Below are 24,548 nucleotides of genomic sequence, written 5' to 3' on the forward strand. Positions count from 1 at the left end.
GAAAATGAACAAGTCTGCATTTATACTTACTTTGTGCTGGCATTGTCTTGGCAACATGGCATAGTGGAAAAAGCATAAACTCAAATCCGAGCTCAGCCAGTTTCTTCAGCTATGTGACCTCGGGCACGTTCCTTTACTTCTCTGAATTCCCTCTCCCCCATCTGTAGAATAAAACTTACCTTGCTGCGTCGTGGAGAGTAGAGAGGCATGTGAAACATGAAGAGTAAGTAGCACAGGTGCTCAGGAAGTGGTAACTGTCATGGTCACAGATGGTGACAGGGACAGGCCCTTCAGTGTCCCCCTCCTCCAGAAAGCCACTCCCGACCATCCGAGTCAGAAGTTATCTCCCACTTCTCTGATTCCAGAAGATTCCATTGCTGGTATCCTACTCTGTGACATCTCTAAGGTCTGTCTTGACTCTTGAATTCCTGTCTCATTGCTGAGGCCTTTTCTCTCCCACTGCATTTTTCCCTCTCGGCAGGTGGGACTGTGGCTGCCATGACCCTGGACACATCATAAGGCCTGGTGGAACGCCTGGTGCATAGTAGGTGCTCAACAGATGTTTGTTGTTTTCTTCTGTTTTTCTGCCATTGCTTTAAATGGAAGCCTCTAACCTTATAGTTTCTTATTTGGTGTGTCTTAAAAATATTTGCAGCCTTTTACTGTATAACATAGAGGATTTATGCGTATGTTTCAGTGCACTTGTAGATAAATTCCCAGAACTGAAAGATAGGAGTCTCATTTTCTTTAAGACTTTATTCTTTTAGAACAGTTTTAGGTTTACAACAAAAATTGAGGGGCAGTACAGAGATCGCACATGTACCCCCGCCCCTACACGTGCTTGTCCCCCCACCATCAGTATCCCCACCAGAATTGTGTTTTGTTTCGTTTTGGTTTTTTTGCCAGGGATGACCTTACATGGATGTCTCATAAACACCCAAAGCCCGTAGTTTACCTCAGGGGTCACTCTTGGTGGTGTTCATGCTATGGGTTTGGACCAACGTGTGACATATGTTCATCATTACAGAATCAGAAGAAATATTTTCACTGCCCTAAAAATGCTCTGTGCTCTGCCTGTTCATCCCTCCGTCAGTCCCCTCTGGCAGCCACGGATCTTTCTACGGCCTCCATAGTTTTGTCTTTTCCAGAACGTCACGTTGTTGGAACCATACAGTCTGTAGCTTTTCGGGTTGGCTTCTTTCCCTTAGTAATATACATTTATCATTTGTTGTTGGTTTTTTTTTAACTATCTCTGTGCCAAACAGAGTACTTGGCATATAGTAGGAGCACAATTAAAAACTGAATTTGGACTGAATTTGTCACAACATACCGATTATAGCAGCCTTGTGTGCCTATTGATAACCACGGTTCGTCTACCTTGAAGGGCATTGTTTCATTGGGAATATTTGGAGTTAAGTTTCAGGTCTGGGCATAGAAAGTTTATGAGCTAATGAATATCACTGTGGAGGAAATTGGTCTGTTTTAGGTTTTGTAAAACCTCACTTGACTTTGGTGGTGTCAATTATAAAACAAAAGTCTCATCAAACCATGAGAAATGATAGCAAAGTTTGCACGTGTTGATTTCTTTCTGAGGTTAGCTCCAAAATCAATGAGGAAAGAAAAGTAGCCACACCTCAAAGTATGTTAGAGCTTAAAGTCGTTAAGAATCACTTTGTTTCTGTTTTAGTCGAACCAACTAATAGGGAAAAAATTGCAAGATTTTCTCGCATGGCTGGGTCTTCAGAGATCTGGACCCTACCTCAGAATCTCCTCCGTCTGGAAGCACAGGGGACCTGGAGCAGGAATCCTGGCTGTGAAGTCTTTGAGGAGGGTGCTAGTGTGGTCAGGCCCTTCGGCGGAAAATGATGTATTTTAATTACCTTCCAGGGCGATCCAATACCTGACCATATGGTCCTTAAGAAATAACCTTCCCTAAACTGTCAGCGAGTGTGGGCAATGGTCAGGGACCTCGTTCTGACACCGTTGACCAGCCTTGGAGAGCTGATGCTGGCGAAGGTGCTTATTAAAATGCCAGCAGGTGCAGAGGCCCTCTTTCCTGTGACTCCCTCGCCCTGCTTGTGCCAGGTGTTTTATAAGAGCCTTTTTCTTCATTAAATGGCATTCATTAAGCATGTCCTTACACCTGGCACAGAAGCTGTGTGTCACAGATGACTTCTTCCCAACGGTGTTTTGCAGGAATAAAGTGGAATTTCATTTAGCCATGTGCTGTGTTCTTTCTCCCCCTGACCATTACCTCGGGAGGGATTGTGGCTTCTGCAGATTCCGCCCCCAGTTCCATTCTGTTACTTTCCTGTGAATGTTACCGCTGATCCTTGTCCATCAGCTGACATAATATCTAGAAAACAAGACCTTCCTTTAGCACCAAGAGCTGTGCTGGATGCGTTCCTGCACACTTGCTCTTCTAATGCTCCCAACCACTTTGAGAAGAATTCTTCTCCTAGTTTTTGCCATCTTGTGTTTTCCTGATAAATTGAAAAGTAAGTTCTCATTGGAAAAAAAATTAACACATAAAAGAAGATGAAAGAGCAGCGGTGGAATACCCACGCTTTCTTCTCAGAGACTTGTGGTGTCCACAGCACGAGCACTGTCCCTCGTCCCAGCCCTCCCTTTGGCACAGGGCCTTCACCGCTGAGCTGGCACAGACCTCACGTGCTGTTTCTGCTGTGACATATTAGTACCTGTGTAACCGTACACATAATTGTTTGTGTGGTGTCTACGTACTATACGTCATTCTGCAACTTGGTTTTGTCTTTCTTTTTTTCCTTTGGTTCTATGAGATTTGGTCATGTCGACATAAAAGTATCCGGCTCATTCCTTCTCTTTGTTCATTGTATGAACATTTCACCGATGTGTTGCTTCACCAGGGAACCGGTTCCTGCCTCTTCTACCCGAAAGCACTCTCCTCACACCATCTGCGTCCCAAGTTCCTCACTCAGCCTCCCATCATAACCACCGTGCCTCAGTTCCACCCAGAAAACCTGGAAACATCATTTTATGTCTGCAAGATATTCTGAATCAGACATTTTATAATGTTCTTTCCAGTTTTTGAGGAGAACGTGATGATTCAGAGCTGAATTTTGTAATTTCCCCCATCAGGGTTCAAATCCAAGTGGTGCCCCCTCAGGCAAACTGCTGAACCTTTCTGCGACCATCTGTCAAAGGGAGATGATCTCAGAGCCTCGGTGTAGGACCCGGGTGGGGATTGCATGGTGCATGTGAAGGGTAAGCCCTGTGAAAATGTCAGCTAGTGTTATTTTATCGTTTTTTATCTTCAATAAGTCGTTGCCCGCATTTCAGGTTATTTCCTCAGGCTAGATTCCCAGAGGGGAAGAATAAACGTCAGTCCTTTTGTCCCACGATCGCCCCATTCTGAAGTCTTAATTTTGAATCATCTGGAGCGTGTTCTGATGTATTTCTTCCAGAGAAAGGGATATGAATGATCTTTTTTTGCTGTCATCTTCACATATAAAAGACAACTCGAAGGAGTATGACATTTCTGATTCATGACTTTCTTTTTCGTCCAAACTCTGTGGCTCCATTGTCTCCGGGCATGTAGTATGACGGAGGAAAAGTCTGAAGTAACCATCGGTATTTGCCAGGATCCATCTACCTGTGGATCTCTCTTCATTGCCTTTTCTGGAGTACTGTGAACCATGTTGGTTTTATTTAGGTTTTCCTTGGATCAGGAAAGTATTTTCAGCTTTACTAAGGTATACTCAATGTACGATAAACTGCACATATTTAAAGTACAGTTTGGTGAGCTTTGACATACGTCCACCTCTGTGACACCATCGCCAAAATCAAGATGATGAATCTGTCTACCTCCCCGCAAGTTTGTGCTCTCTTATAATACATCCTCCCTCCTCAGGCAACTGCTGATCTGCTTTCTATCCCTAAGGATTAGTTTGCATTTTCTAGAATTTTCTAGAAATGGAATCATACCATATGTACTTTTTCATCTTGCTTCTTTTACTTAGCATAATTTTCTTGAGATTTATCCGTCTTGCGTGTACCAATAGTTTGTTCCCTTTTTATTGCTGAGTATTAGACCACATGTTTATCCAGTCCCGTTATTGGACATTGGCTTGTTTTTAGCTTTTTTTATTATTACAAATAAAGCTTCTCGGTACATTTGTATACAAATCTTTGCATAGACATATGCTTTCATTTCTCTTGGGTAAAAATCTAGACGTGTAATGTCTGGCTTGTGCGATAGGATATGTTTAACTTTCTAAGAAACTGCAAACTGTTTTCTGAAGTGGTACCATTTTGCATTCCCAGCAACAATGCCTAAGAGTCCCAGTTGCTTCTCACCCTTATCAGCAATTGACGTTGTTGGTCAGTTTAATTTTTGCCGTTCTAGAATATGTGTAGTAACGTCTCGTAGTGGTTTTAATCTGCCTTTCCCTGGTGACCTATGATAAACTTCTTTTCACATGCTGATTTACCATTTGAATATTTTCTTTAGTGAAGTGTCTGTTCAAATCTTTTGGTCGTTTTTTAATTGAGTTGTCTGTCTTCCAGTAAGTTGTAAGAGTTCTGTGTATATCCTCGCTGTAAGTTGGATATGTGTTTTTGCGAATATTTTTTTCAAGACCATGGCTTGCCTTTTCATTTTTCAACAGTATCTTTTGAAGAACAAGTCTTTTAAATGTTGGTGAAGTCCAATTTATTGTTTTGTTTTCTAGTATAATTTGTGCTTTTCTTATGTCCTGTTTAAGAAATCTTTGCCAGACCTAGGTCACAAAGATTTCCTCCTGTGTTTTCTTCTAAAAGAGGTCATGCTAAACCTGTTAAATCAAGATGTAATTAAATGAAGAGTATCAAACCCTAGGCCTTCTGGACTTAACAATTTGCCCCTTCCCTTTCCCCATTTCAAGAGGTTCTGTGAGTCTCTTGGGTCATTTTTATATGTGTGTGTGTGTATATATGGTGCAAGGTAAGTATTAAGGTTCATTTTTTTGCATGTGGCTATCCAGTTGTTCCAGCATCATTTGTTGAAAGATTACCCTTTCTCTGTTGAATTGTCTTGGCATCTTTGTTGAAAATCAATTTATCATATGTGTGTGGGTCTATTTTTGGACTCTCTATACCACACTGTCTTGATTACGGTAGCTTTACACTAAGTCTTGAAATCAGGATTGATTTAGCTGTGAGTCTCTTTACAGGTTTTGCTTAGAATGTTGGAAGCCCTATTGCTTCTCTATTTTGTTGTTTTTGTTTTTTTTTAATTAAGCAAGCTTTATACTTGTTACTTCTCTTAATTGTTCTGATTTTTTTCTAATACCTAGAATATTTAGGTTGGTCTCCATCTTTTTCGTATTTTACTTCACAATTGTTGTCTCTGTGTTCTTTCTCTCTCTGCATTCTGGAAAATCTTGAGGGTCTTATCCATGATATTACTAACTCAGTTTTTTGGAATTGTATTTCTACATTATTTCTAATGCAGATAACTTTTTTCTACATCTTGCAGTAAATTATTTTTCCAGAGGTAACGTTCTTTTCATCTTGTCGTGTGACATTGTTATAGGCCTTCATGAGGATATATACTGGGGGTGCCAAAAAATGTATACAAGTGGACACTTTGGTCATCGTTGCTCAAGCAGTGGTTTGCCGTAATCAGAAGTGTCTGGACGCTGATGGTAACCACTTTGAGCCCCTCTTGTAATTGCAGAAGTCAAATGTGACTTGTATTCATCTTTTGTTATCGACATATATTAAGTATTACAATTTTAATACAGTTTTCCTTTCTTAAAATATGTATACTTTTTTTTGACACCCTCTGTATTTCTAGACTGGGTGTTGGCCAAAAGGCAGGCTGAGTGAATCACCCTTCCCTTTCCTCATGTCATGTGCGTGCTCGTTATTTGGTAGGTGAGCTTCTGAATCTTTGTTACCTTTCTCTATTCTCATTAGTTTTTATACAACTTCGGTGACAGGAGGCTGGCTAGAGGCGTCACTGGTTTCATATAGTCCTTGGTTTCATTGTAGGACATGTATCATTTCATCCTCCTAATTTGAATTTTTTTCAATCTTTTGAATATTTTCAACTATTTCAACTGTTTCCCAGAAAATAAGACCGGGTCTTATGTTAATTTTTGCTCCAGAAGATGCATTAGGGCATATTTTCAGGGGATGTCTTATTTTTTTATGTACAACAATCTACATTTATTCAAATACAGTCATGTCATCTTATTCTGGAACATTGTCATAACGTACTAAATGCATCCATCTAGCTGACGATCTTAACTGGGGCTTATTTTTGGGATAGGTCTTATTTTCGGGGAAACACAGTACCAGTGAGAGTGAATAAGCAAATGTAATTCCTCTTTATTGAGTTGCTTACTTTGTCTCACAAACACAAGTTGTGTTCTCTAAGGGTTTCATCACTGCCACTAAGGAAAGGCATCCTGGGCTTGTCGGGGAACTTTGAGGTGGCTTGTGTATGAGGGACATCGTGATTCAGAGTCAGTACAACGTCTGTACTAGAGGACACTAGTAGAGGACACTAGTCTGTACTAGTCTGACTTCTCTTCACTGGCTGGCGGTGTAGGCAGCAGCCACTCTCCTGCGGTGCTATGCTTTTTCAATCAAGATACATTTAAATAAAAAGTATCAAACCCTAGGCCTCTGGACTTAATAATTTTACCCCTTCCTTTTCCTCTTCTCTAGAATAGTCCCATGAATCTCTTGAATCATTTTATGTTTTTATTCCTGCTCTGGTCTTTTTTCCTTTATATGAATGGACAAACATTTTCTAGCTGTGACATTCACCCTTCATGGGTTCAGACAAATGGATAGTAGATAAAAGCAAACCCCTCAGATGTCTTAGATTACTTTATTCTTGGACTAAATTCTTAAAAACGGTTACTTGCCTTAAAAGCGGTTACTTTGCAAATTGAACTCATCCTTTATCTTTCTTGCACTTGTGAAAATTTACTAACTTTTTTTCCATAAGTACATTTTCCTTTAATTAAGAATATAAATAAGACCAGTCCTTTTTTTCCTTTTTTTGCTACGCTTAGCCCAATCCCATGAGCTTCACAACTCAGTCTTTTGCAGAGTTACATTTAACACATTGTCCCAGAACAGTGGCTTTCAAACTTTTTGGGCTAGGACTTTTATATCCTTAAAAATTGAGGATTCCAAAGAGCTTTTGTTTATGTGGGTTATGTTTATCTATATTTACCTTATCAGAAATTGAAACTGAAAAAATGTAAAGCATAAGAACGCACCAGTAGAGATCGAGCAATGGCATCATCGTGGCACATAGCTTCTGGGCAATTCTTCCATCCGCGTGTGAGAGGCTGAGAGTGAAAAAAGCAAGTGATGTCTTAGTATTATTATGAAAATAGTTGTGGGCTTATGGGCTCCCTAAAAGAGTCTTTGGAGCCCTCAGAGGCCCCTGGAACACAACCTGAAACCTGCTGCCCCAGAGGGTGGTTTAATATAACCGTCAGCCTCGAGGAACAGAGTGGGAGTTGGAATTGCACATCACAAAGTTTGTTTTAGTTGTGCGCGTGCGTGTGTGTGTGTGTGTGTGTGTGCATGCATGTGTGTGTGGGGGTGGGTGGGAGATAAAAGTGACATCTGTCTCTAACCATGCGTCTGTCTCGGCCTTATGAGCCACCGACCTCTCGACGCTGCCCTCCGACAGTTTGATAGGACAGCAGGCCTCGCTGCCTCCCGGGCAGAGCCATCTTCATCATATGTGGCCACTGGGTCCGGAAGATTAATGGTAACATTTTAAAAATTCACACAGACCTGGAATCAGCACTAGAAAATACAGATTTAAATTAACAAGGAAAAAAGCAGAATCCCATCAAAGGAAATAAATCGTGCTGGCAACTATTGTCACATAATAAAATGTATTCTATAACTGAAGGGCTTTTACATGGAGCCGTCTGCAGCTTCGTGGCCATGTTAATTGAATAAGGTGCCTATGACTGACTTGGGGGAAAAAATGATATTTCTCTCAGCATCTAGTTAGCGGAGCCATGGTCGGCAGCATGTGTGACGCTGACCTACTTGTTACAGAACAGCCAGTCCCTCCTGCAGAGAGAAGTGACAGCTCAGTAAGGTGTGCCCTGTCTCCTCTGGGCGGCTCCATGGGTGGGGGGCAGAGAAGAAAGCTTGGTAAAGGCCCCCGAGCTTTAGGGGCTATTCTAATTGGAATTCTCAAATTATCAAACAGATTTTGGAATAATATTCCGTCATTTGAGTCAAGTGGCAGAAATTATTGGTCTCTGATGATCAGTCCCCTGTTCCAGTGGTCCCAGATCTACCGTGGGTGGCACCAGGTCTTCATCTCTAGGTGCCACACTTGGTAGGGCCCGTTTCCTGAAGGCTTCTTCCTTCTTTCCTCCTCTCCTAACGCCCAGTGTCATGAGTGGGACGTTCCTTTAATCTCATTGGATGATCAGGTTATGGGAAAGAAGCTAAAGAGTATTGCATTACCCAATCGCAATTCCCCGTGTGAAAATAAAGATTTTATGTCTTTTCTCACTAGATGCTATGGTAATAGGCATGGGCTCTGGCTATTACAGACTTTTAAAATATTTTAAATGGCCGTAAAATATTTTATCAGATAGTTGTACCATAATTTTTTAGCCAGTTCCCTATTATTTGATATTTTATTCCAGTTTTTGGCTTTATAAGCAGTGCCATGATGGATATATTTACTGTTTATATGAAAGTATCCATGAATCAGAAATAGTTGCGGTTCCCAAACCGTGAATCAGCTCAGTCCCGGGGATGAGGAGACATGTGGGAAGCCTTCCTATAAGTTGTCCAAAATGATCCCTAATTATAAGTCAGAATCAGATTCATTCATTCATTTGACATGCATTAGGTAATCTTATAGGGTTCTTCCTAATGTTTTTTAAGTGCCTTCTGTGTGGAGGGCACTCTTCTAGGCACTGGGAATACGGTGGAAAGAGAAAGTGTAATAGAGATCGTATTCTGGTGACACATAAACCAGACTGTCCTATAGATTGGGAAGGGCTCTGCAGGAAGGAAAGTGAGTTATGACAGAGTGACTGGAGGCAGGGTACTTCCTCAGATAGATAGGCAGGGCAGGGATCTGGGGGCTGGCCTGTCTTGGAGGAGCCAGCTTCTGGAGAGCTGGGGGCAGAGTGTTTCAGGCAGAGGGAACAGCAAGTGCAAAGGCCCTGAGGCAGGAATGAGAATGAGAAGATAGAGGTACAAAACAGCAGCTGATGAGGTTGAAGTATGTGAGTGCCTGAACCACATGAAGTCAGAGAGGAGGGCTGGACTGGAATTGGCAGGACCTCGCAACCATGGGGCAGTTCGGGTTTCATTCTGATGCAGACAGAGGGCACCAGTGGGTTTTGTCATGGCCCTGTACTGAGGCCCTCATGAGCAGGACTCTAAAATTATACCAAGAATGGGGAGAATCAGAATAGGAGTTATATGTGGACAAAAATAGAATTATACTTCTGCGTGCTCACAGCACGCCGGGTTCTATGCTGTCTGCTCAGCCTGTGAGGTGTGTACTGAGAGGCAGCATATCCTCACTGAAGGGCACCCAGCTCCTGGTGCTAGGACTGGGGTTTGAACCCATTGGGCGGACTTCAGGGTCCGTTTTCTCAACCACGACCACTGCTCTGCACCCCCAGGTATGTGGTCAGACCGTGGGTTGTCCACTTCTGTGTGTTGCTTTTCCTTGTATACATATTAGAGGGTCTGACCTGTCAGGGTCACCGAGCTCGTAAGTAGCAGACATGTTGAGTCCTCGGCATCACCCGTTTCTAAAGGATCTTCAGTATGGACCATGCATACCTGGTTGAGTGATCTCACTCCATATACCTGATGACCCAAAACGATACATCAGGACAACTTTCAGATAATAATTACAGCTTTCTGAATTTACAGAAACGATCCTTTTCCTTTATTCCTGGCTTTCTTTTTGTCAGGCTTCTCTCTGAGGGCCTCAGTTTCCTGTTCGGTTAAATGAAAATAATTATTCCTGTCTAAAAAGGATGCTGAGAGGATTGGGCAGGTGATGTATGTGAAGGCACCCAGCCCAGTGCCTGGCAGGTGGGTCCCTGTCAGTCACCAGGGAACTAGAGTCTCACTGTGCTGAGCCTCAGCTGATGTCACAGCCAGTCCCGTGTCTGTCACTTGCAGGCTGATCTGGCGCTGCAGCACCCCTGGGCCACTTCTTTCAGCAGGTGACTGTTTTGTTCGATTTAACCACAGGTGATCGGTCCCTTGGCCCAACTGTTCATTCTCATTAACGGAAGGCCTTGGTTTGCCTCCGGTACCCGTATCCCCTCCTTCCTGTATCCAGGAACAACAGAAGTGAAAATGCAAAAGCAGCTGTTTGTGGCACAGGGAGGGAACTCTTTTCCATTAATGCTCTCTGGTCGGGGGCCAGTCCCTCTTCCTGCTCTCTGAATGCTGCCCCACACCCCTCTTGCATCAGCCACTATAGCTTTTTGGTAGCTTGATTTTAATCCAACAGGTTCCTATTGAGCAATTAGTCTGTAAAAGATACCGTCAAGCTTGCAACTTAAATTTTCTTTTAATTTTACATTTACTGACTCACCACACAGTGTCTGTTGTATGTGATCAGAAACTTTCTCTTTTTTTGCCTCATGTTAACTCCTGGTCCCTGCCACCACTGACTTCCTGTTACATCGTACCTGTTTTCCTCTGTAGCAGAGAGGAAGGGGATGCATGGTGTAGGGGGGCGCCCAGAGAGCCCGCGAGTCTAATTGGACAAACACACACATACAGAAATGAAGTGACAGAAGGACCCAGGGGTTTTCGTGGAGTAGATTCAACACTTGATTTGGTCAACCAATGTTTAGTAATTGTCTACTCGAGGGCAGAAATCGTCCTAGAAAATGGGGTACAAAATTGATGAGATTTGGCCCTGCCCCCGAGGAGGGCTGGAATAATAGAGGTTGTCCAGGTACCCAGTCGAGCCCGGAACAAGCCCAGGGAAGGTGCAACTGAACAGGGGCTGCTTAGGTGGGGTCTTAAAGGATAAATAGGAGTTTGGAGCACAGGTAAGGAGGAAGCGGAGATTCGAGGAAGAGGGAGCAGCATGGGTAAAGAATCAGGGTTGGACATGAATAAAACATGGCATAGTCACAGATTGACCATACTTTTCTTCTTCCTAATAGAGGGATAAGTAAGCAGTGGCAAGAGACAGTCCAGAGAGGTGCACTGCTGTGTTAGGCTGACTAAAATCAGGGTGTGCGTGTGGATTAGGTTGCCCAGGGAAAGTGTGTGGACTGAGAAGGGAGCTAGTCTAGAACCTTTGCAAACTGCAGCCGTTACAAGGTTGGAGGAGGTGCCAGAAAGGACCATCTGAGAGGAAGAAAGAGAAACAGGCCAAGGAAGGTGCACAGCCATCAGTGCTCACTCTGCAGCCAGCAAACCAGATGCCTTTATAGCTGCAGGATGTGGTCCGCCAGGCAAAATCTGAGGTCCCGGAGAGGTGAGGAAATTCAGACCAGGAAGTCGTGCTGGGCCTGGGGCAGCTGAGAAGCCAGGCACCTGGCCTTCTTGTTACATCCTTCTTCTTAAGTCCACGTGCCGTACACTTGTCCCAAAATTGTTCATTTAGAGCAGGGGTGTCCAAACCTTTTTCAACGTTTTTCACCAAGAGCCATATGCGGTAAAATACACAAACAGCCGGGCCACTCACTCGAGGTGAAGTATGTATTGCCTCACCTGGTTTATTTAAGTAAACTAAATACATTTTTGGAATTTGCTGCGGGCCAATTAACCATGGATTGCGGGCTGCAGTTGGCCCATGGGCCGCAGTTTGGACCCCCCTGGGTTAGAGGATTGCAGCTGGTCATTTCGACAGTAATTGTTGAGGGTGTGCACACAGTAGGTACTAAACATGTGTTGGTGGTTTCATGCTCTCCATCATTATCTGCTGCTCCATTCCTATCCCTCTGACATCTCCGTTTCGTTTTGCTTTTTTTTCCCTTACTTTCCGCCAGGCAGGCAATCTTTCTTTCTTTCTTTTTTTTATTTCAGGTGTACAAAACAATGTAATAGTTAGACATTTATCATTTATATCCGTCACAAAGTGATAACCTCCCTCCCCCAATCTGCTACCCCTCTGACATCGCACACAGCCATTACATTTCCACTGTCTCTATTCCTAATGCTGTACTCCACTTGTGACTATATATATATATATATATATATATATATATATATATATATATATGTAATTATAGTTGACATTCATTATTGTTCAGCTTCAGCTTCAGGTGTACAGTGCAGTGATCAGGCATCTACACAGGCAATCTTTCAAAATTTCAAATTAGATCTTGTCCCAGCTTCAAACCCCTTCGGGATGAAGTCAAAACTCACTTCAGGGCCCTGAGAGCTGTGGCCCCAAGCCCTCCTCAGCCTGGTCCCCCGGTCCCACACCCTCTGCCTGGCCTTCAGGCCCTGGCCATCCCCACTCCTTCCAGGTCTTCCCTCAGCCACCCTTCCTGCCACTCAGGAGGCCTGAGCCTCCAGGCGCTGCCGCCGCTGCTCCCTGCTGCACCCCTCCCCCTGCCCATGCTCACCTTTCCACCCACACAGGCCTGGGGAAGCCTTCAGAGCCCCTGCACAGCGCTGTAGTCGTCCTGCTTTCCTCGCATAATCACATTTGTAAGCAAGTGTCCTGTGTCCTGTAACTTTGTGGATGTTTGCATGACCCCTGCTGCAAGCTGAGCTCTGGGAAAGCCGGGCTGGCCTGTCCTGCCGCTGCTGAGTCCCCCACGGATCTGCCAGGTACTCTCTCGGCCACGGAATAGCTGGGCTGGCCCCGTTTTCTCCTCTGAGCCCTGGCTGGCCTCTTTGGCTGTCATTCTTGTCCACCTGTCTTCTGAAGTTCTGCTGCCACCCCTCTCCGTGAGCCTTCCTGGATGCCTCTGGCCCCTGGCGCACAGGTGTTTTTGTGTCCGTAGGTGGGATGTACCTTTTTAGGTCATTCAAGGTTTAGAAATCTTAGGGTGTGGCAGCCCTGAAGCACAGTCTTCCCCTGGCTCCCAGAAATCTCCTCCCTGGTACAGTGGGCGCAGTGACAGCACCTGCCCCAGGTGGCTTCCTGACCGTGTGGCCAATGCACCTCCCACAGCGCCCCATGCACAGAAGAGCCTCGTGCTTGGCTTAATGCTCTGCTGTCACCATCTTGAAATTCTTAACAACACTGGAACCAGGGCCCCACCTTTTCGTTTTGCACTGGGTCCTGCATGACACAGCTAGCCCTGTCCCCCCTGTAGGGGACGATGTGAGGAGCCGGAGGAGAACGCGTGAGCTCTGCCTACCCCAGGGCCTGGCACATGGCGACACTCGCTGCAGGGTCACCTGTCATCATTTTAGCTCTGCTCAACCGCAACCGCAGTCAATAATTCATTCTTGTGTTTGCTCAGCCTCACCGACTAAGTGCTGTGGTCAGAGGCATTGATCAACTGCTGGAAACCCTTCTGCAGCTGCTCCTCACCCGCTCGGGTTCCCAAGCCTGGCCTCAGTCACTGCGGAAGCTTGTTAGAAATAGACTTCTGGGCTGCACCCCAGGCCCAGAACCGGACTCACCCAGTTCGGGGCCGTGCTGCTGTATTGTTAGCAAGTTCCCAGGCAGCTCTTATACCTTTGTCTGTGTCGGATGGGCGGAACAGAGGTGGGGACCTTCAGACTGGGGCACGGAACCCAAACCTCTTGGTGTGGCATTTGGTGTCCTTTCCAATCTGGCCCCAGCCTGCCTTTCCAGCTTCTTATCCCATGTGTACCCTAACACGATGCCAGAATGTCAGCTTTCCCTGACTACCCAGTGAGCCCCTTTTACTCCTTTAACGTCCATGTCCTCCTCTGAGAAGGTGTCACTAGAAGCAGTGTCCCGTTTTCCGAATGTGTTGTTCCTTCCTTCGGTGCTCACTCAGTACTCAGTTTTTATTCCCCTACGAGTGTGTCATGTTGCACAGTGATTTGTTCCTGCACCTTAATCCCCTGTATGTAGCCTGAGACCTCCTTCAGGGAACTCACCCTGACCCTGAGCTGGCATCAGTAATGAGCAGCCAGTGCATACTCACTACCCACGTGTCAGATTGCCCAGTGGACACGTGTCCATGTGCTTTGTGTCTTCTGGTTCCCCTGCAGCTCTGAGCACACAGTCGGTGCTCAGTAAAGCCCCACTGGTTGGCCAGCCCGGCTGGTTGGCGGCTCAGCCATCAGTGCTCATTCTGCAGCCAGCAAACCAGATGCCCCTCAAAGCTGATCTCGTTCCGGGAGGTTCCTGCTCACTCCTGGCTCTATGGGAACAGACCACGCCTGGAGAACCTTCCCTCCCAGGAGTCTATGTGCAAGAGTTGTTCTAGGAGGTCCCCTGTTTGTTGTGTGAAAAAGACAATGTGTGAAAAGTAAAGCCTTCTTTGTGTAGTAAATACTTCCTCCCTTTTAGAAATGACTGAGTGTGGCCAAAGCTCAGGCTATTTCAAACCAACCCCCTCTCATACCAAGAAAAGGTCTTTTTGTTGTCATTTTCCCCACAGACCTGTTGGGTTTTAAATATTTCTCCTGTTATTTTACTCTTGCTTTTCCACATTCACTAAAAGCAGCTGACGACCACACCAAATGGATTATTTGCTTCCATTGAATACTCACTTATGCTCTGTATACATTGTGAGCTTTAATGGCCAACACCTGTGCCATAAAATACATGCTGGTCCATCGACGGTGCTTTCCTGAGCACCTACTGTGTGCTCCCACCGGAGGGGGACACGCAGACAAGCAATTCGGAGGAGTGTGCCATCCCCAGCTCAGTGGTCATTAGTTTCCTGGACTCCCATGGTGATAGTAATACCCAACACCTTCGTTCAATGTGCTTCCCTTGCTCTTATCCTCAGCAGCCCTGCGGGGCAGATGTAGAGCCAATGGATGGGTAATAGAATTAGACGGTGGAACAAACCAAGGCTCATATTCAGAGCCTGAGTGTTCTGGTCCCATTGGTGTAGTTTGCCTGGTGGGCAGACACCTGGATTAAGTTGCCCACTGCCTTGAAGTACCTTGGGTATGCCCGGGATGTTTTTCCTGGTGTGAAAAAATGTGGCCACTGATGTCTGGAAGCTTCTGAATTCCCTGGGGGGACTCGAGCTGGTGGAGAAGTCCTGCTCCACACCACTGTGGGCAGTCAATGCCATCGGGGGCTTTCTGAGCCTTGGGGAATGCTCCAGGCTCCCTGTAACCTCCTGTCTCCTCTGTCTCTTCCTCAGGCACATCTCACTAACGCTCCCCGCTACCTTCCGAGGCCGGAACAGCACTCGGGCTGACTATGAGTACCAGCACTCCAATCTGTATGCCATATCAGGTACGTGGGGCCCCTGCCAACAGCCAGTACCACCGCTGTGTCCTGGCACTACCTCCCTCTCTGTTTCCTGGCTCCTGATGGCATCCGTCTTATTTCTCTCTCTTTTCCCCTGCAAGGGGCCCGGTCCCTTAGGGACCAGGCCTCCCCTTTCCTTTGTGTCACTGAAGCACTTAGAGAAGGGCCAAATACTCCGCATGTTTTAAAACTAATGATGAAAAACAATGTGTGGATTTCACAAGCTTGAAGGGAGGTTTCCAGAGAATAGTCAGCGCATTGTTCCCTGCCAAATCCAGGGCAGGTTTCCCATGGGGACTCAAGCAGCACAGAGCGGAGGCCAGTCCCCTTGCCCTCCCATACCCAAGTCTGTCCTCACCTCTCATTTCTCAAAGGCAGGTTTGTGGCCAGAGGGTACATTGGCGGTCTCCCCGTCACACCCCGGTCGAATGAGTCTGTGATTTCTGAAGTCGGCCTTGAAATTGGTAGTGTTACCTTGGCAGGAACTTCATCAGTCCCAGTTTTCCTCTTCACCTTCACCCAGGGAGGAGAAACTTACAAGCCTTATTACAGAATTGAGATTCATTAGGTGCCTGGCCAGGCAGGTGACTTGCTAAGAGCCGAGGAAACCCACAAACTTGCCTCCCATTTTACTGGGCCTCGAGTCAGGGGTGTCTGTGTCTAAGGGGAAGTGGCAAATCGGTGCCACTTACCAGCCCACACCCTTAATGGTGAGTGACATTTTGAACACGGGAACATGGCATTCATTCATGTACCATAATGAATCTGTTATTTAAAAGGTAATCTTTTTTTCTAAAAATTGCAACTTCAGGTCGCTAAATAGATGAACTAGAACAATGGTGTAATTCCTGTCAGTATTAGTTTTCCTTGTTATGATCACTCCCTAATAGGTTTGGAAGTATAAGCAAAAGCCAGTTCCGTTTCTGGGTGGCACACCTGCTGGGGAGAGGGAAGGACAGGGAGGTTCTCCAACCCCTCGTCCCTGGCTGCTCTCCAGGAGTCAGGCTCCCAAAGGGTGGAGGGAACATGCCTAAGAAAAGCATCTCCAGGGAGAATTGCTTTTGCGCTGTGGCTATTTCAGCAGAGTCGACAAGGAGCATAACAAGTGTGGAAAGATGACCTATTTTGTAGAAAAGCTGACTATTTCCCCAGACGCTCAGTGGCAGAGTGGTGCAAAACAGGTCTGTGAAATCCAGCAGGGCGACCCCGTTCCGAATGCACATCAGGAAGGCTCAGTCAAAGCAGATGACTTTTTTCCTCCAGCTTGCAAATCTTTTTCCAGCCAGAGTGCTCGGTTCCCCCCCACCCCCTCTTCCCTGGCTTCTCTGATGGCTTTCCCAGCTGTTGACGTTTCTGCAGAAAAGGGCCCACAGACTGAAATCTCCTCTGGTTTGGCAGGAATGCTCCTGTCTGCCTCTGGACCACTGCTTCCTCACCCCCTGGCTTTGATGAGGTGTTGTCTGGGTTCATTTCAGCTGTTAGTTTAGCAATACCGAGGTAACAGCCTCAAGACACAGGGGAAGCCATTCAGAAACTTCCTGTTACATTTATGTAAATGGCAGTCAATTGGATTTTATCTTCCAAACGGAGGTAGTTGAGGCTGCAGCCCACAGCAGCAGGCAGCTCAGGCCTCCTCGAAGGCTGCAAGCACCAAATTGCTCTGCCAGGGTCCAGGACTGCTTTGTTGTGACGCTGCCAGAAAGTTCCCTGCAGGACCCGCTGGCTCCGTCAGGCCTGCAAGCTCAGCACTGGGCAACCATGGTGCAGCTGGGAAGCCTGCCCGCCTACCCACCGGCAGCCTGCCTGCCAGTCGTCCTGGCTGGAAGGGAGCAGAGGCCACACCCACCCTGTACGAACAGTATTTGGCACTAAGTGGCACATCTCAGTTTGGTATTGTGAAGTTAAGGTTTCAGTGGTTGGTTCCAAAAGCAGTCAAGGCAAAGTGTGCCCTAGGCCCTAGCTCTTGCCGCGTGCGCGATGCCATGATAGCTGGAGCTTTGCTGGTAATGAAATGAATCATCAGACTGTTCTGCTTCCGAACCGGTTCCGGCACAGGCTCACTGCAGACTTCAGGAACCGAGCCTTTGGTGCAAAGCTCTGGCTCGTTCCTGAAACCATTTGACCCCTGAGTTTGTAGTTCTTCCTAAGATAAGTAGATGTCCAAACAGTGTAATTAGAATTTTGAAGAGCAGCCCACATTTAATTTGTATGTGTGCTTATTAAAGGAATATTTACTTTTAAATGTTTTCCCAAGGACATACCTGTTAATATATTTCTTCTCTTGTACCTTTCACTAAGACCATTCACCTCTACCATACCTGCAAAGGGAAAGACACTGCTCAGAGTTGCTGCAGAAATCGGTGGGGACAGTATGTAGCTCCGTCCCCAGGGCCAGACGCATTCAGGAAATAAGGGAAGGAGGAAAGAAACCATTCAGCCCAGGGTCTACCCTGCCCAGGGATACCCCCTATGACTCCGGGGCAGGTGAGCAGCCCGACCGGCTGCCTGAACACCTGCAGCGTCTGGGGCCACCACCTCCAGTGAGCCCATTCCGTCTGTGGGCTCTGTCTTCCTGTGCATTCATATCCATCCAGCCTTTTGGGGTACCGTGCATCCTGTCTGCCAAAACGTGACAGCCATTCTGCACAGTCCAGCCAGTAGTTTCCTGTTGCCCACAGAAGTGGGGTGAGGGACTTCTACTGACTGAATGCTGAAATCTTGAGAAACTTATGTCCCTTGCTCTGCCATCGTGTACCCTAATCAAAATAGCCATGAAGCACACCTTTCCTCCTCACACTTCCTTTTCTGGGAATTTCTTCTAAAAAATACCGATGTGCAAACAGATTTATCCACAAGGGTAAGCACTGATGCTTTTTAAAAATAATACTCCAAAAAAGGGATGGGCGTGGATATCTTTAATGTCCAAAACAAAGGCAAATGGTTAAATTTTGCGACATCTACACAATGGCCTTCACTTTTCAGTCATCAAACAATGATGACTTAGAAACAAAGATGTGCATAAATATTATGAAGTGACAAACCAGAACGTGCAGCGTGGACAGATACGTGCCAAGATGTTTACAGGGGTTGTCACTGGACTTGTCTGCTCTTTTCTTCTTTTTGTTTCTTTGCAGTGTCTCATTTTTCTATGATAGCATATATTGCTTTTGTAATAAGAAAAAATACAGACCTGATGTTCATTTGGTGTGTTCCTGTAAGCCTGGCTGGCCCCCGTGATCACTGTGTCTTTTCTGCGTGCTCACAGTCCTGACTCATCATATGCTAATTTTCTTATTGCCCCTTTTGGAGAGTGTGATTTTTTCCCTGTTGTCCAGTTCCCTGAAACCTCCTGTCCACTGACATTCCTCAAAGAGCAGCGACCAAAATTCCATCAGCATCTTTTCCGCTCCTCTTGCCCTACGGATGCAATTTTCTAGACTGAGTGTGAAAGCACCTGGCTGCTCGAGCCACCCCCTCACCTTTCTTGCTCTTCAAATCCCCCATCACCATGTTGTCCTTAGGGTTTGAGTACAGTTTTCCTTGAAAGAGGAGACAGAAATAAAATGGTAGGTGCCTGGTTTGGCTCCCTTGGTCTGTATTTGGGTCTGCAAACTGGGCCCGTGGCCAGATCTTTATATGACCTGTGAGTTAAGGATGGTTTCATATTTTTAAATAGTTGAAAAAACATTAAAAAAAAACAATATTTAGTGACGTGAAATGTATATGAAAGTCAAATTTCAGTGTTCATAAAAAAAGTTTTCTTAGAATGCATCTCTGCCCGTTCTTTTACAAATTGTCTGTAGCTGCTTTCACACTACAATGGCAGAACTGAGTGTCTGTGACAGAGGCCATGAGACCCACAAAACCTGAAATATTCACTATCTGTCCCTTTACAGAAAAAGTTTGCCAACGCCTGGTTTTTGTCATCAGTCTTAAGCAACGGGTGCTCCTGTTCTTCCTCTTCTTGCTCCAAACTTAATTTTTAAATGACTTTTTATATTGTTCTTCCTTTTGGTAAAGGGCAGCTTTCCTAGTGATATTCTAACGCATGCTTCCCCTTCATTATGTACCTTCAAGCGCCTGCCTCCTGGGAGGGCTTTCTTCGGGACCATGCTGATTTCTCTAGATTCTACCACAAACCCCACTCCTAAGTTTCCTTGTCAGCTCTCTTCATGGTTGTTAGTTTTCTTTTGAAGAATATCTTATCTCTCATGAAAAGTCTCCTATTTTAGTCCCAACTGATGGCATTCTGCACGTTTCTTCCTGAGAAATTTTTTAGATGACTGACCATTCATTCATTCATTTCTATTCCACCTATTCCAGAAAGATTTTTGTTAGCTCCAGAAATACATGTAACAGAATGAAAATGGAAGTGAGAAAAATAAGAGTGAATGAAAAAATAGGAGAGAAAAGTAGGGTGCAGCTTTGGGTGGGCTCTTACATGAAGGGGATTCTGGATTTGATTGTGAGTCAGGACAACTGCCATATGGATGCTGTAAAGACAAGCTTGTTGCTCGGGAGGAGACTTGCAGAATTCACTAAAAAGAGTAGTTCTCATAAAGCAGGCCCCGTAAGATGCTGTGAGCAACAGAACAGCTGCTTTTCAGTGAGTTTGATAAGGACCACCTGTATGACCATGTATTGGGGACTCTGCTCATGTTTGAACCCCTAAAGTATTTGGGAGTTGAGTAAGATGTTTCTTCAGAAATGTTCTTGGGCTGGGCGTCAGTGCCTTAGGAACTAGAGACCTTGGGGGATATTGGGGAGCAAGAGCTCCCCACCTCTTGTCCAACCTGAGGGACATACCTGTGTGAGAAGCTTCCAGTAAGGAGCACTCAGCCAAGAGGTGCCCAGGACTGCTTTCTCTAACCTGGGATGTCTCTTGTTGGTCTTATGGCAGGTTTTACTTAATGAACAGTTGACTGTAGGTATGAGAAACCCCGAAAATAAGACTGGGTCCTATGCTGTATTTCCCCGAAAATAAGACCGGGTCTTATATTAATTTTTGCTCCAAAAGATGCATTAGGGTGTATTTGCAGGGGATGTCTTATTTTTTCCTGTACAACAGTCTACACTTATTCAAATACAATCATGTCATCTTCTTCTGGAACATCGTCATAATGTACTAAATGCGTCCGTCTGGCTGGCGATCTTAACTGGGGCTTATTTTCGGGAAAACACGGTAGTCTTTTGTTTTGGTGGTAGTGGTTATAAACTGATTTCTGTCACCAAGTGAAGAATTTTTACCGAAGAAAACTTACTTTTCTCCCTTTTGAAAAAATTGACATAGTAGTATAAAATAGTAAGATTGCATCAATGCACATTAAAACTGGCATGTGATCAAACCAAAAATCTTAAACACCCCACGAATTCAGGATGAGCCCGAGGCCTCACAGTGCAGGGGACTGTGGGGCTCTGGCTCCTTCCCTTTAGTGCCCAGGCAGATCGCCTTGCTGACATCTCCATTTATCCGTCAGCATTAGGCTGACCATATACTTTATTGCCCACATCGTCACATTTGAGAGTGAAAGGGACACCCAGTTACAACAGGACAAAAGCCACAACCTAGAACCAACCTGGCCGACTTGGGGCGGGGTTTAGTCACCCCGCCTTTAGCTTTGTTGGCTTTTTCCGTGTTCTTTTTGGTTGCTGGAAAAAGGCAGCTTATTGCCTTCCACAGCTGTTCCCTCTTAAAAACCAGGCCCCTTTCAAGATGTTTGACACCAGGAAACATGTGAGCGTGGACATGTCTGAGTCCATCCGCTCGTGAGTTTAGCTCACGATACTCGTACCGAGTCAAGCAGGATTTTATCTGAAACGGAACCGTGCAGGAACCATGTAAGTCTGACATCAGGCCAGGAAAGCGCAGAGCAATTAAAAATAATTAATGATTTCTGAATATCAGCCTTCTCCATGCAGTTTTAATCTAGTCCTCATTTAAATTGGAAGATGGACATTTAATTATCAGTATTATGAAATTCATGATTTATATATTTCATCCAGTTGGATAAAATTTCTGCCACCAGCTCTTCATCTTATTATGAAAAAAAAATCTGTATATTTCATAAGTGATCCTTTAAAAACTCATCTGCAGCATACCAAACAACTGTAAACATATTTTCCTTTCATTTATAGTGATTACATTGTTTGTACCTTTCAATTAGGTAAAAAAAAAAAAAAAAAAAAAAAAAAATCTCACCTAGAAAATGGAAAATAAACTTAAGATGTAATGAGCATAAAGCTTCGCCGGGTTGGAAAACGAAGGCTAACAGATAATACCAATAGGGAGCTTGAGAAAATGCTGTTCGCTTCTGTGTGAGGTGTTCTCACCAGCAGCTGCTCCACGGGTAATGTGCACGGTGTCACGCTCCAGAATGTGTGCCGGTGTTCTGTGTACATGCCCGTGGTTCTCCTTTCCCTGTGTATCTGGGCCAGCGTCAGCCCATGCGCGGGCTGAGTGACTGTGTAACCGATACCCTCAAATAAGGGAGAGCCGCTTGTTCGGTGGGAAACCCCGGAGTGCTCTTGGTCAGCCTGTGCATCGCAGGCCTCCCCCTCTGGCCTGTGTCTGCAGTGGACTCACGTGGCCTGTGTCTCAGAGCCTGCCTCCTTCACCTTCCACTGAGACTTCAAAATCACCCAGGGCTGGCCGGAGAGGTGGTGGGTGAGCGTGGGGGAGAATGGCAAGGATCCGAGAGAGGGACATCAGTTTGACGCCGCCACAGATAATAGCAGAGGGGGGAAATTCCTGAATGAAGTGAAAAAAATATTTATCATAATGGTGCTCAAATCAAGGAGGAAATAAGTCATTTTAAAGGCACATAAATTGTTATCATCACCCCTCGCAGCCATCGCGTTCCTTGTCTATCCATCTATTCTTGCCCTGACTGACAATAGCATCGAGTACAAAGAAAAATATAATAAGAAAAAGAAGAAATGAATGGGAGTGGATGGGGAATTGATCACACAGTGTATTTGTATATCCTGATGTAAAAGGTGCACTTGACAGGTGGCCAGGTTTGCTCTGTACACAACCATGTGTGTGCTGTCAGGAGCACACACGCTGCCTTGTTTCGATTGATGAATTGCCTGCTTTCTTGATTAAACCTTCCGTCACTTAAGAAACAAAAAGCCTGTGTTTAGATGGCAGAGTGGGACATGTCAAAAAAATCTGTCTCCTTTACCTTTGTGCAGATGTTGGGCACAGACTGTAACATGTATTATTAAAATGAATGTGGCATTTACTGTGCATTATTCCTTTCCTGGGAGAAAGGACTGTAAATTATATGCTAATAATAAGCTTTAACCCTTTCGAAATGCAAAAGATTTAAGAGTGCAAATATTCATGTAGGCCCAGCTAATTGGATGTGCTTTTATACTATCCGCTGTGGTAGCTGTGTCACCGAAGTTAATGAACAGCGTGTGCGGGCAGACACGCAGGCCGCTGGGGGGACACTCGCCTCTCGGAGGTGTTCCGCTCTGCCGGTGCCTCCTCTAGGATTTCACAGAGAGGGACCCCAAAACCCCTCAGCTGGGGTCCAGATCATGCCACGGATTAAGTCCATAGCCATGTCCAGTTCTCCCAGCGAGTCTTCTGGAGCTGAGCTTCGAAGATGAGCCGTTGAGTGTTCCCACTTACAGGGCAGGGCCCACGGGGCTGGCGGGGCTTGGGCCTGGCAGGTTCCAGGTGTTGGTGCCTTGCCCTTACACGCCTATGTTCCTGGGCCAGGCTTTTCTGTCCTCGGCCCAGGTGGCAGACTCCTCTCCCCAACTCACAGCTCCTCAGATCAAACCTTCAGGCTCCGCCTCAGCCCACTGCATTCATTCAGACCACACCTGCCTCGCCTGCGTTGAGGCTGTTGGTGGCCAGTCTTCACCTGTCTAGTGTCTTCTCGCCATTTCTCTTCACCTGTGCCCACCAGCCGGGGTCGCTCCCTTGGGTCCTCACTTTTGTGTCTGTGCGTTTGCCCCTGCCAGTCGGATGGCCCAGCTTGCCCCACCTCCTCCTCTTTGCTGACCCGTCTTTGAAGGCCTGTTTCCAAACTGCCTCTTACACAAAGCTTCTCTGATTCTCTTCCAGCTAGGTTTACTCCCACACTATTTTATGTTGTAGACAGTTCAACTGTGAGCACCTTGAGAAGGCAAAGGCTATGTTTGGAGAGGATGGGGCTGCCTTCGATCCCCTTTGAATCCAGGAGGATGTAATTACAGGCAAAGAGAAGACGATTATTTATTCCTTTGTTCACTCAGCAGACCCTGAGAGCTGCCGTGTGACCAGGCCCCAGGTTTCCTCCCTACGGCAACGGGAAGCCTGTGGGCGAAGGTTCTGCCTATGACTGCTGGGCCATTTGGGGTAGAAGCACGTGTGGCTATCACACAGAGCCACTGTGGACAGCCGCACAGGTTGTGCACTGCACAACACATGTGAATGGCACTCCCTTGTTGCTGTGCAAGGGCTCTGCGTGATATTACCTTGGTTGGGCAAGTCGCTCATCGCTAGTTAGCCATACCTATAAAATAATACAGTAATCACCGCTGCTCTCCCAGTTTTGCTGTGAAGATCTGGGATGTAAGCACCTTTTGTAAATCGAGCAGCATGCAGGAATGTCACTTCTCTCCACATTCATCTCCCGTGCAGGGCTCTGATCAGAGTAGGAGCCCAAAGATTTGTGGACACTTATCACTCGGGAAACACGGGTCATGCCCGGCGTGGTCCTCATCTTCCTAGCACTGTGCTCCCTTTGTGATTCTATACCTAAGGTTCCGTCTCAGGAATCAGAGCGCTCTGGATGCTCAGAGGAAACTTCTCCCTCAGTCCAGAGAAATTTGCAATAGGCTCTCTGGCGCGGCTCAGTTCGGCACCCCTGGAAACTGAGACATTCTGTCACGCATCATCTCTTAGAAGTGGGCTATTTTCTGTGGCAAGCAGCCCACGAGCGCCTTCTCAGGAAGGTGACAGAATGATGGCTTGGGGGCAGGAAGGAAAAAAGCACCTGGCAGAATGAGGCGAGACTTCCATAAAATCTTCCAATGTGGCTTTGGTTTTTTTGGAGGAAAAAACCTGGAGGGAGGTGGAGGTTGCTGCTTGCTGCTCCAGGCTTTCATTTCTGCTTTTCCTGTGCTGCATGGGTAGGAGAAAGTTAAGACTTTTTCCAGTTTCGTCATC

At 45.9% G+C, this 24,548-nt stretch overlaps 1 protein-coding gene across 8 annotated transcripts in view; it reads left to right on the forward strand.

The window, feature by feature from the left end:
- The window catches only part of MVB12B (multivesicular body subunit 12B), a 170,825-nt gene that overhangs the window by 82,902 nt on the left and 63,375 nt on the right, over window positions 1-24,548 (forward strand). For all 8 annotated transcript variants that reach the window (XM_033122698.1, XM_033122693.1, XM_033122700.1 and 5 more), the window contains one exon: window positions 15,273-15,367. In XM_033122698.1, the coding sequence (XP_032978589.1) occupies window positions 15,273-15,367 (95 nt within the window). The remainder of the gene's footprint in view (window positions 1-15,272; window positions 15,368-24,548) is intronic.

Source organism: Rhinolophus ferrumequinum, chromosome 12 (assembly GCF_004115265.2).
Source record: "Rhinolophus ferrumequinum isolate MPI-CBG mRhiFer1 chromosome 12, mRhiFer1_v1.p, whole genome shotgun sequence".
NCBI classification, from domain to species: Eukaryota; Metazoa; Chordata; class Mammalia; order Chiroptera; family Rhinolophidae; genus Rhinolophus; species Rhinolophus ferrumequinum.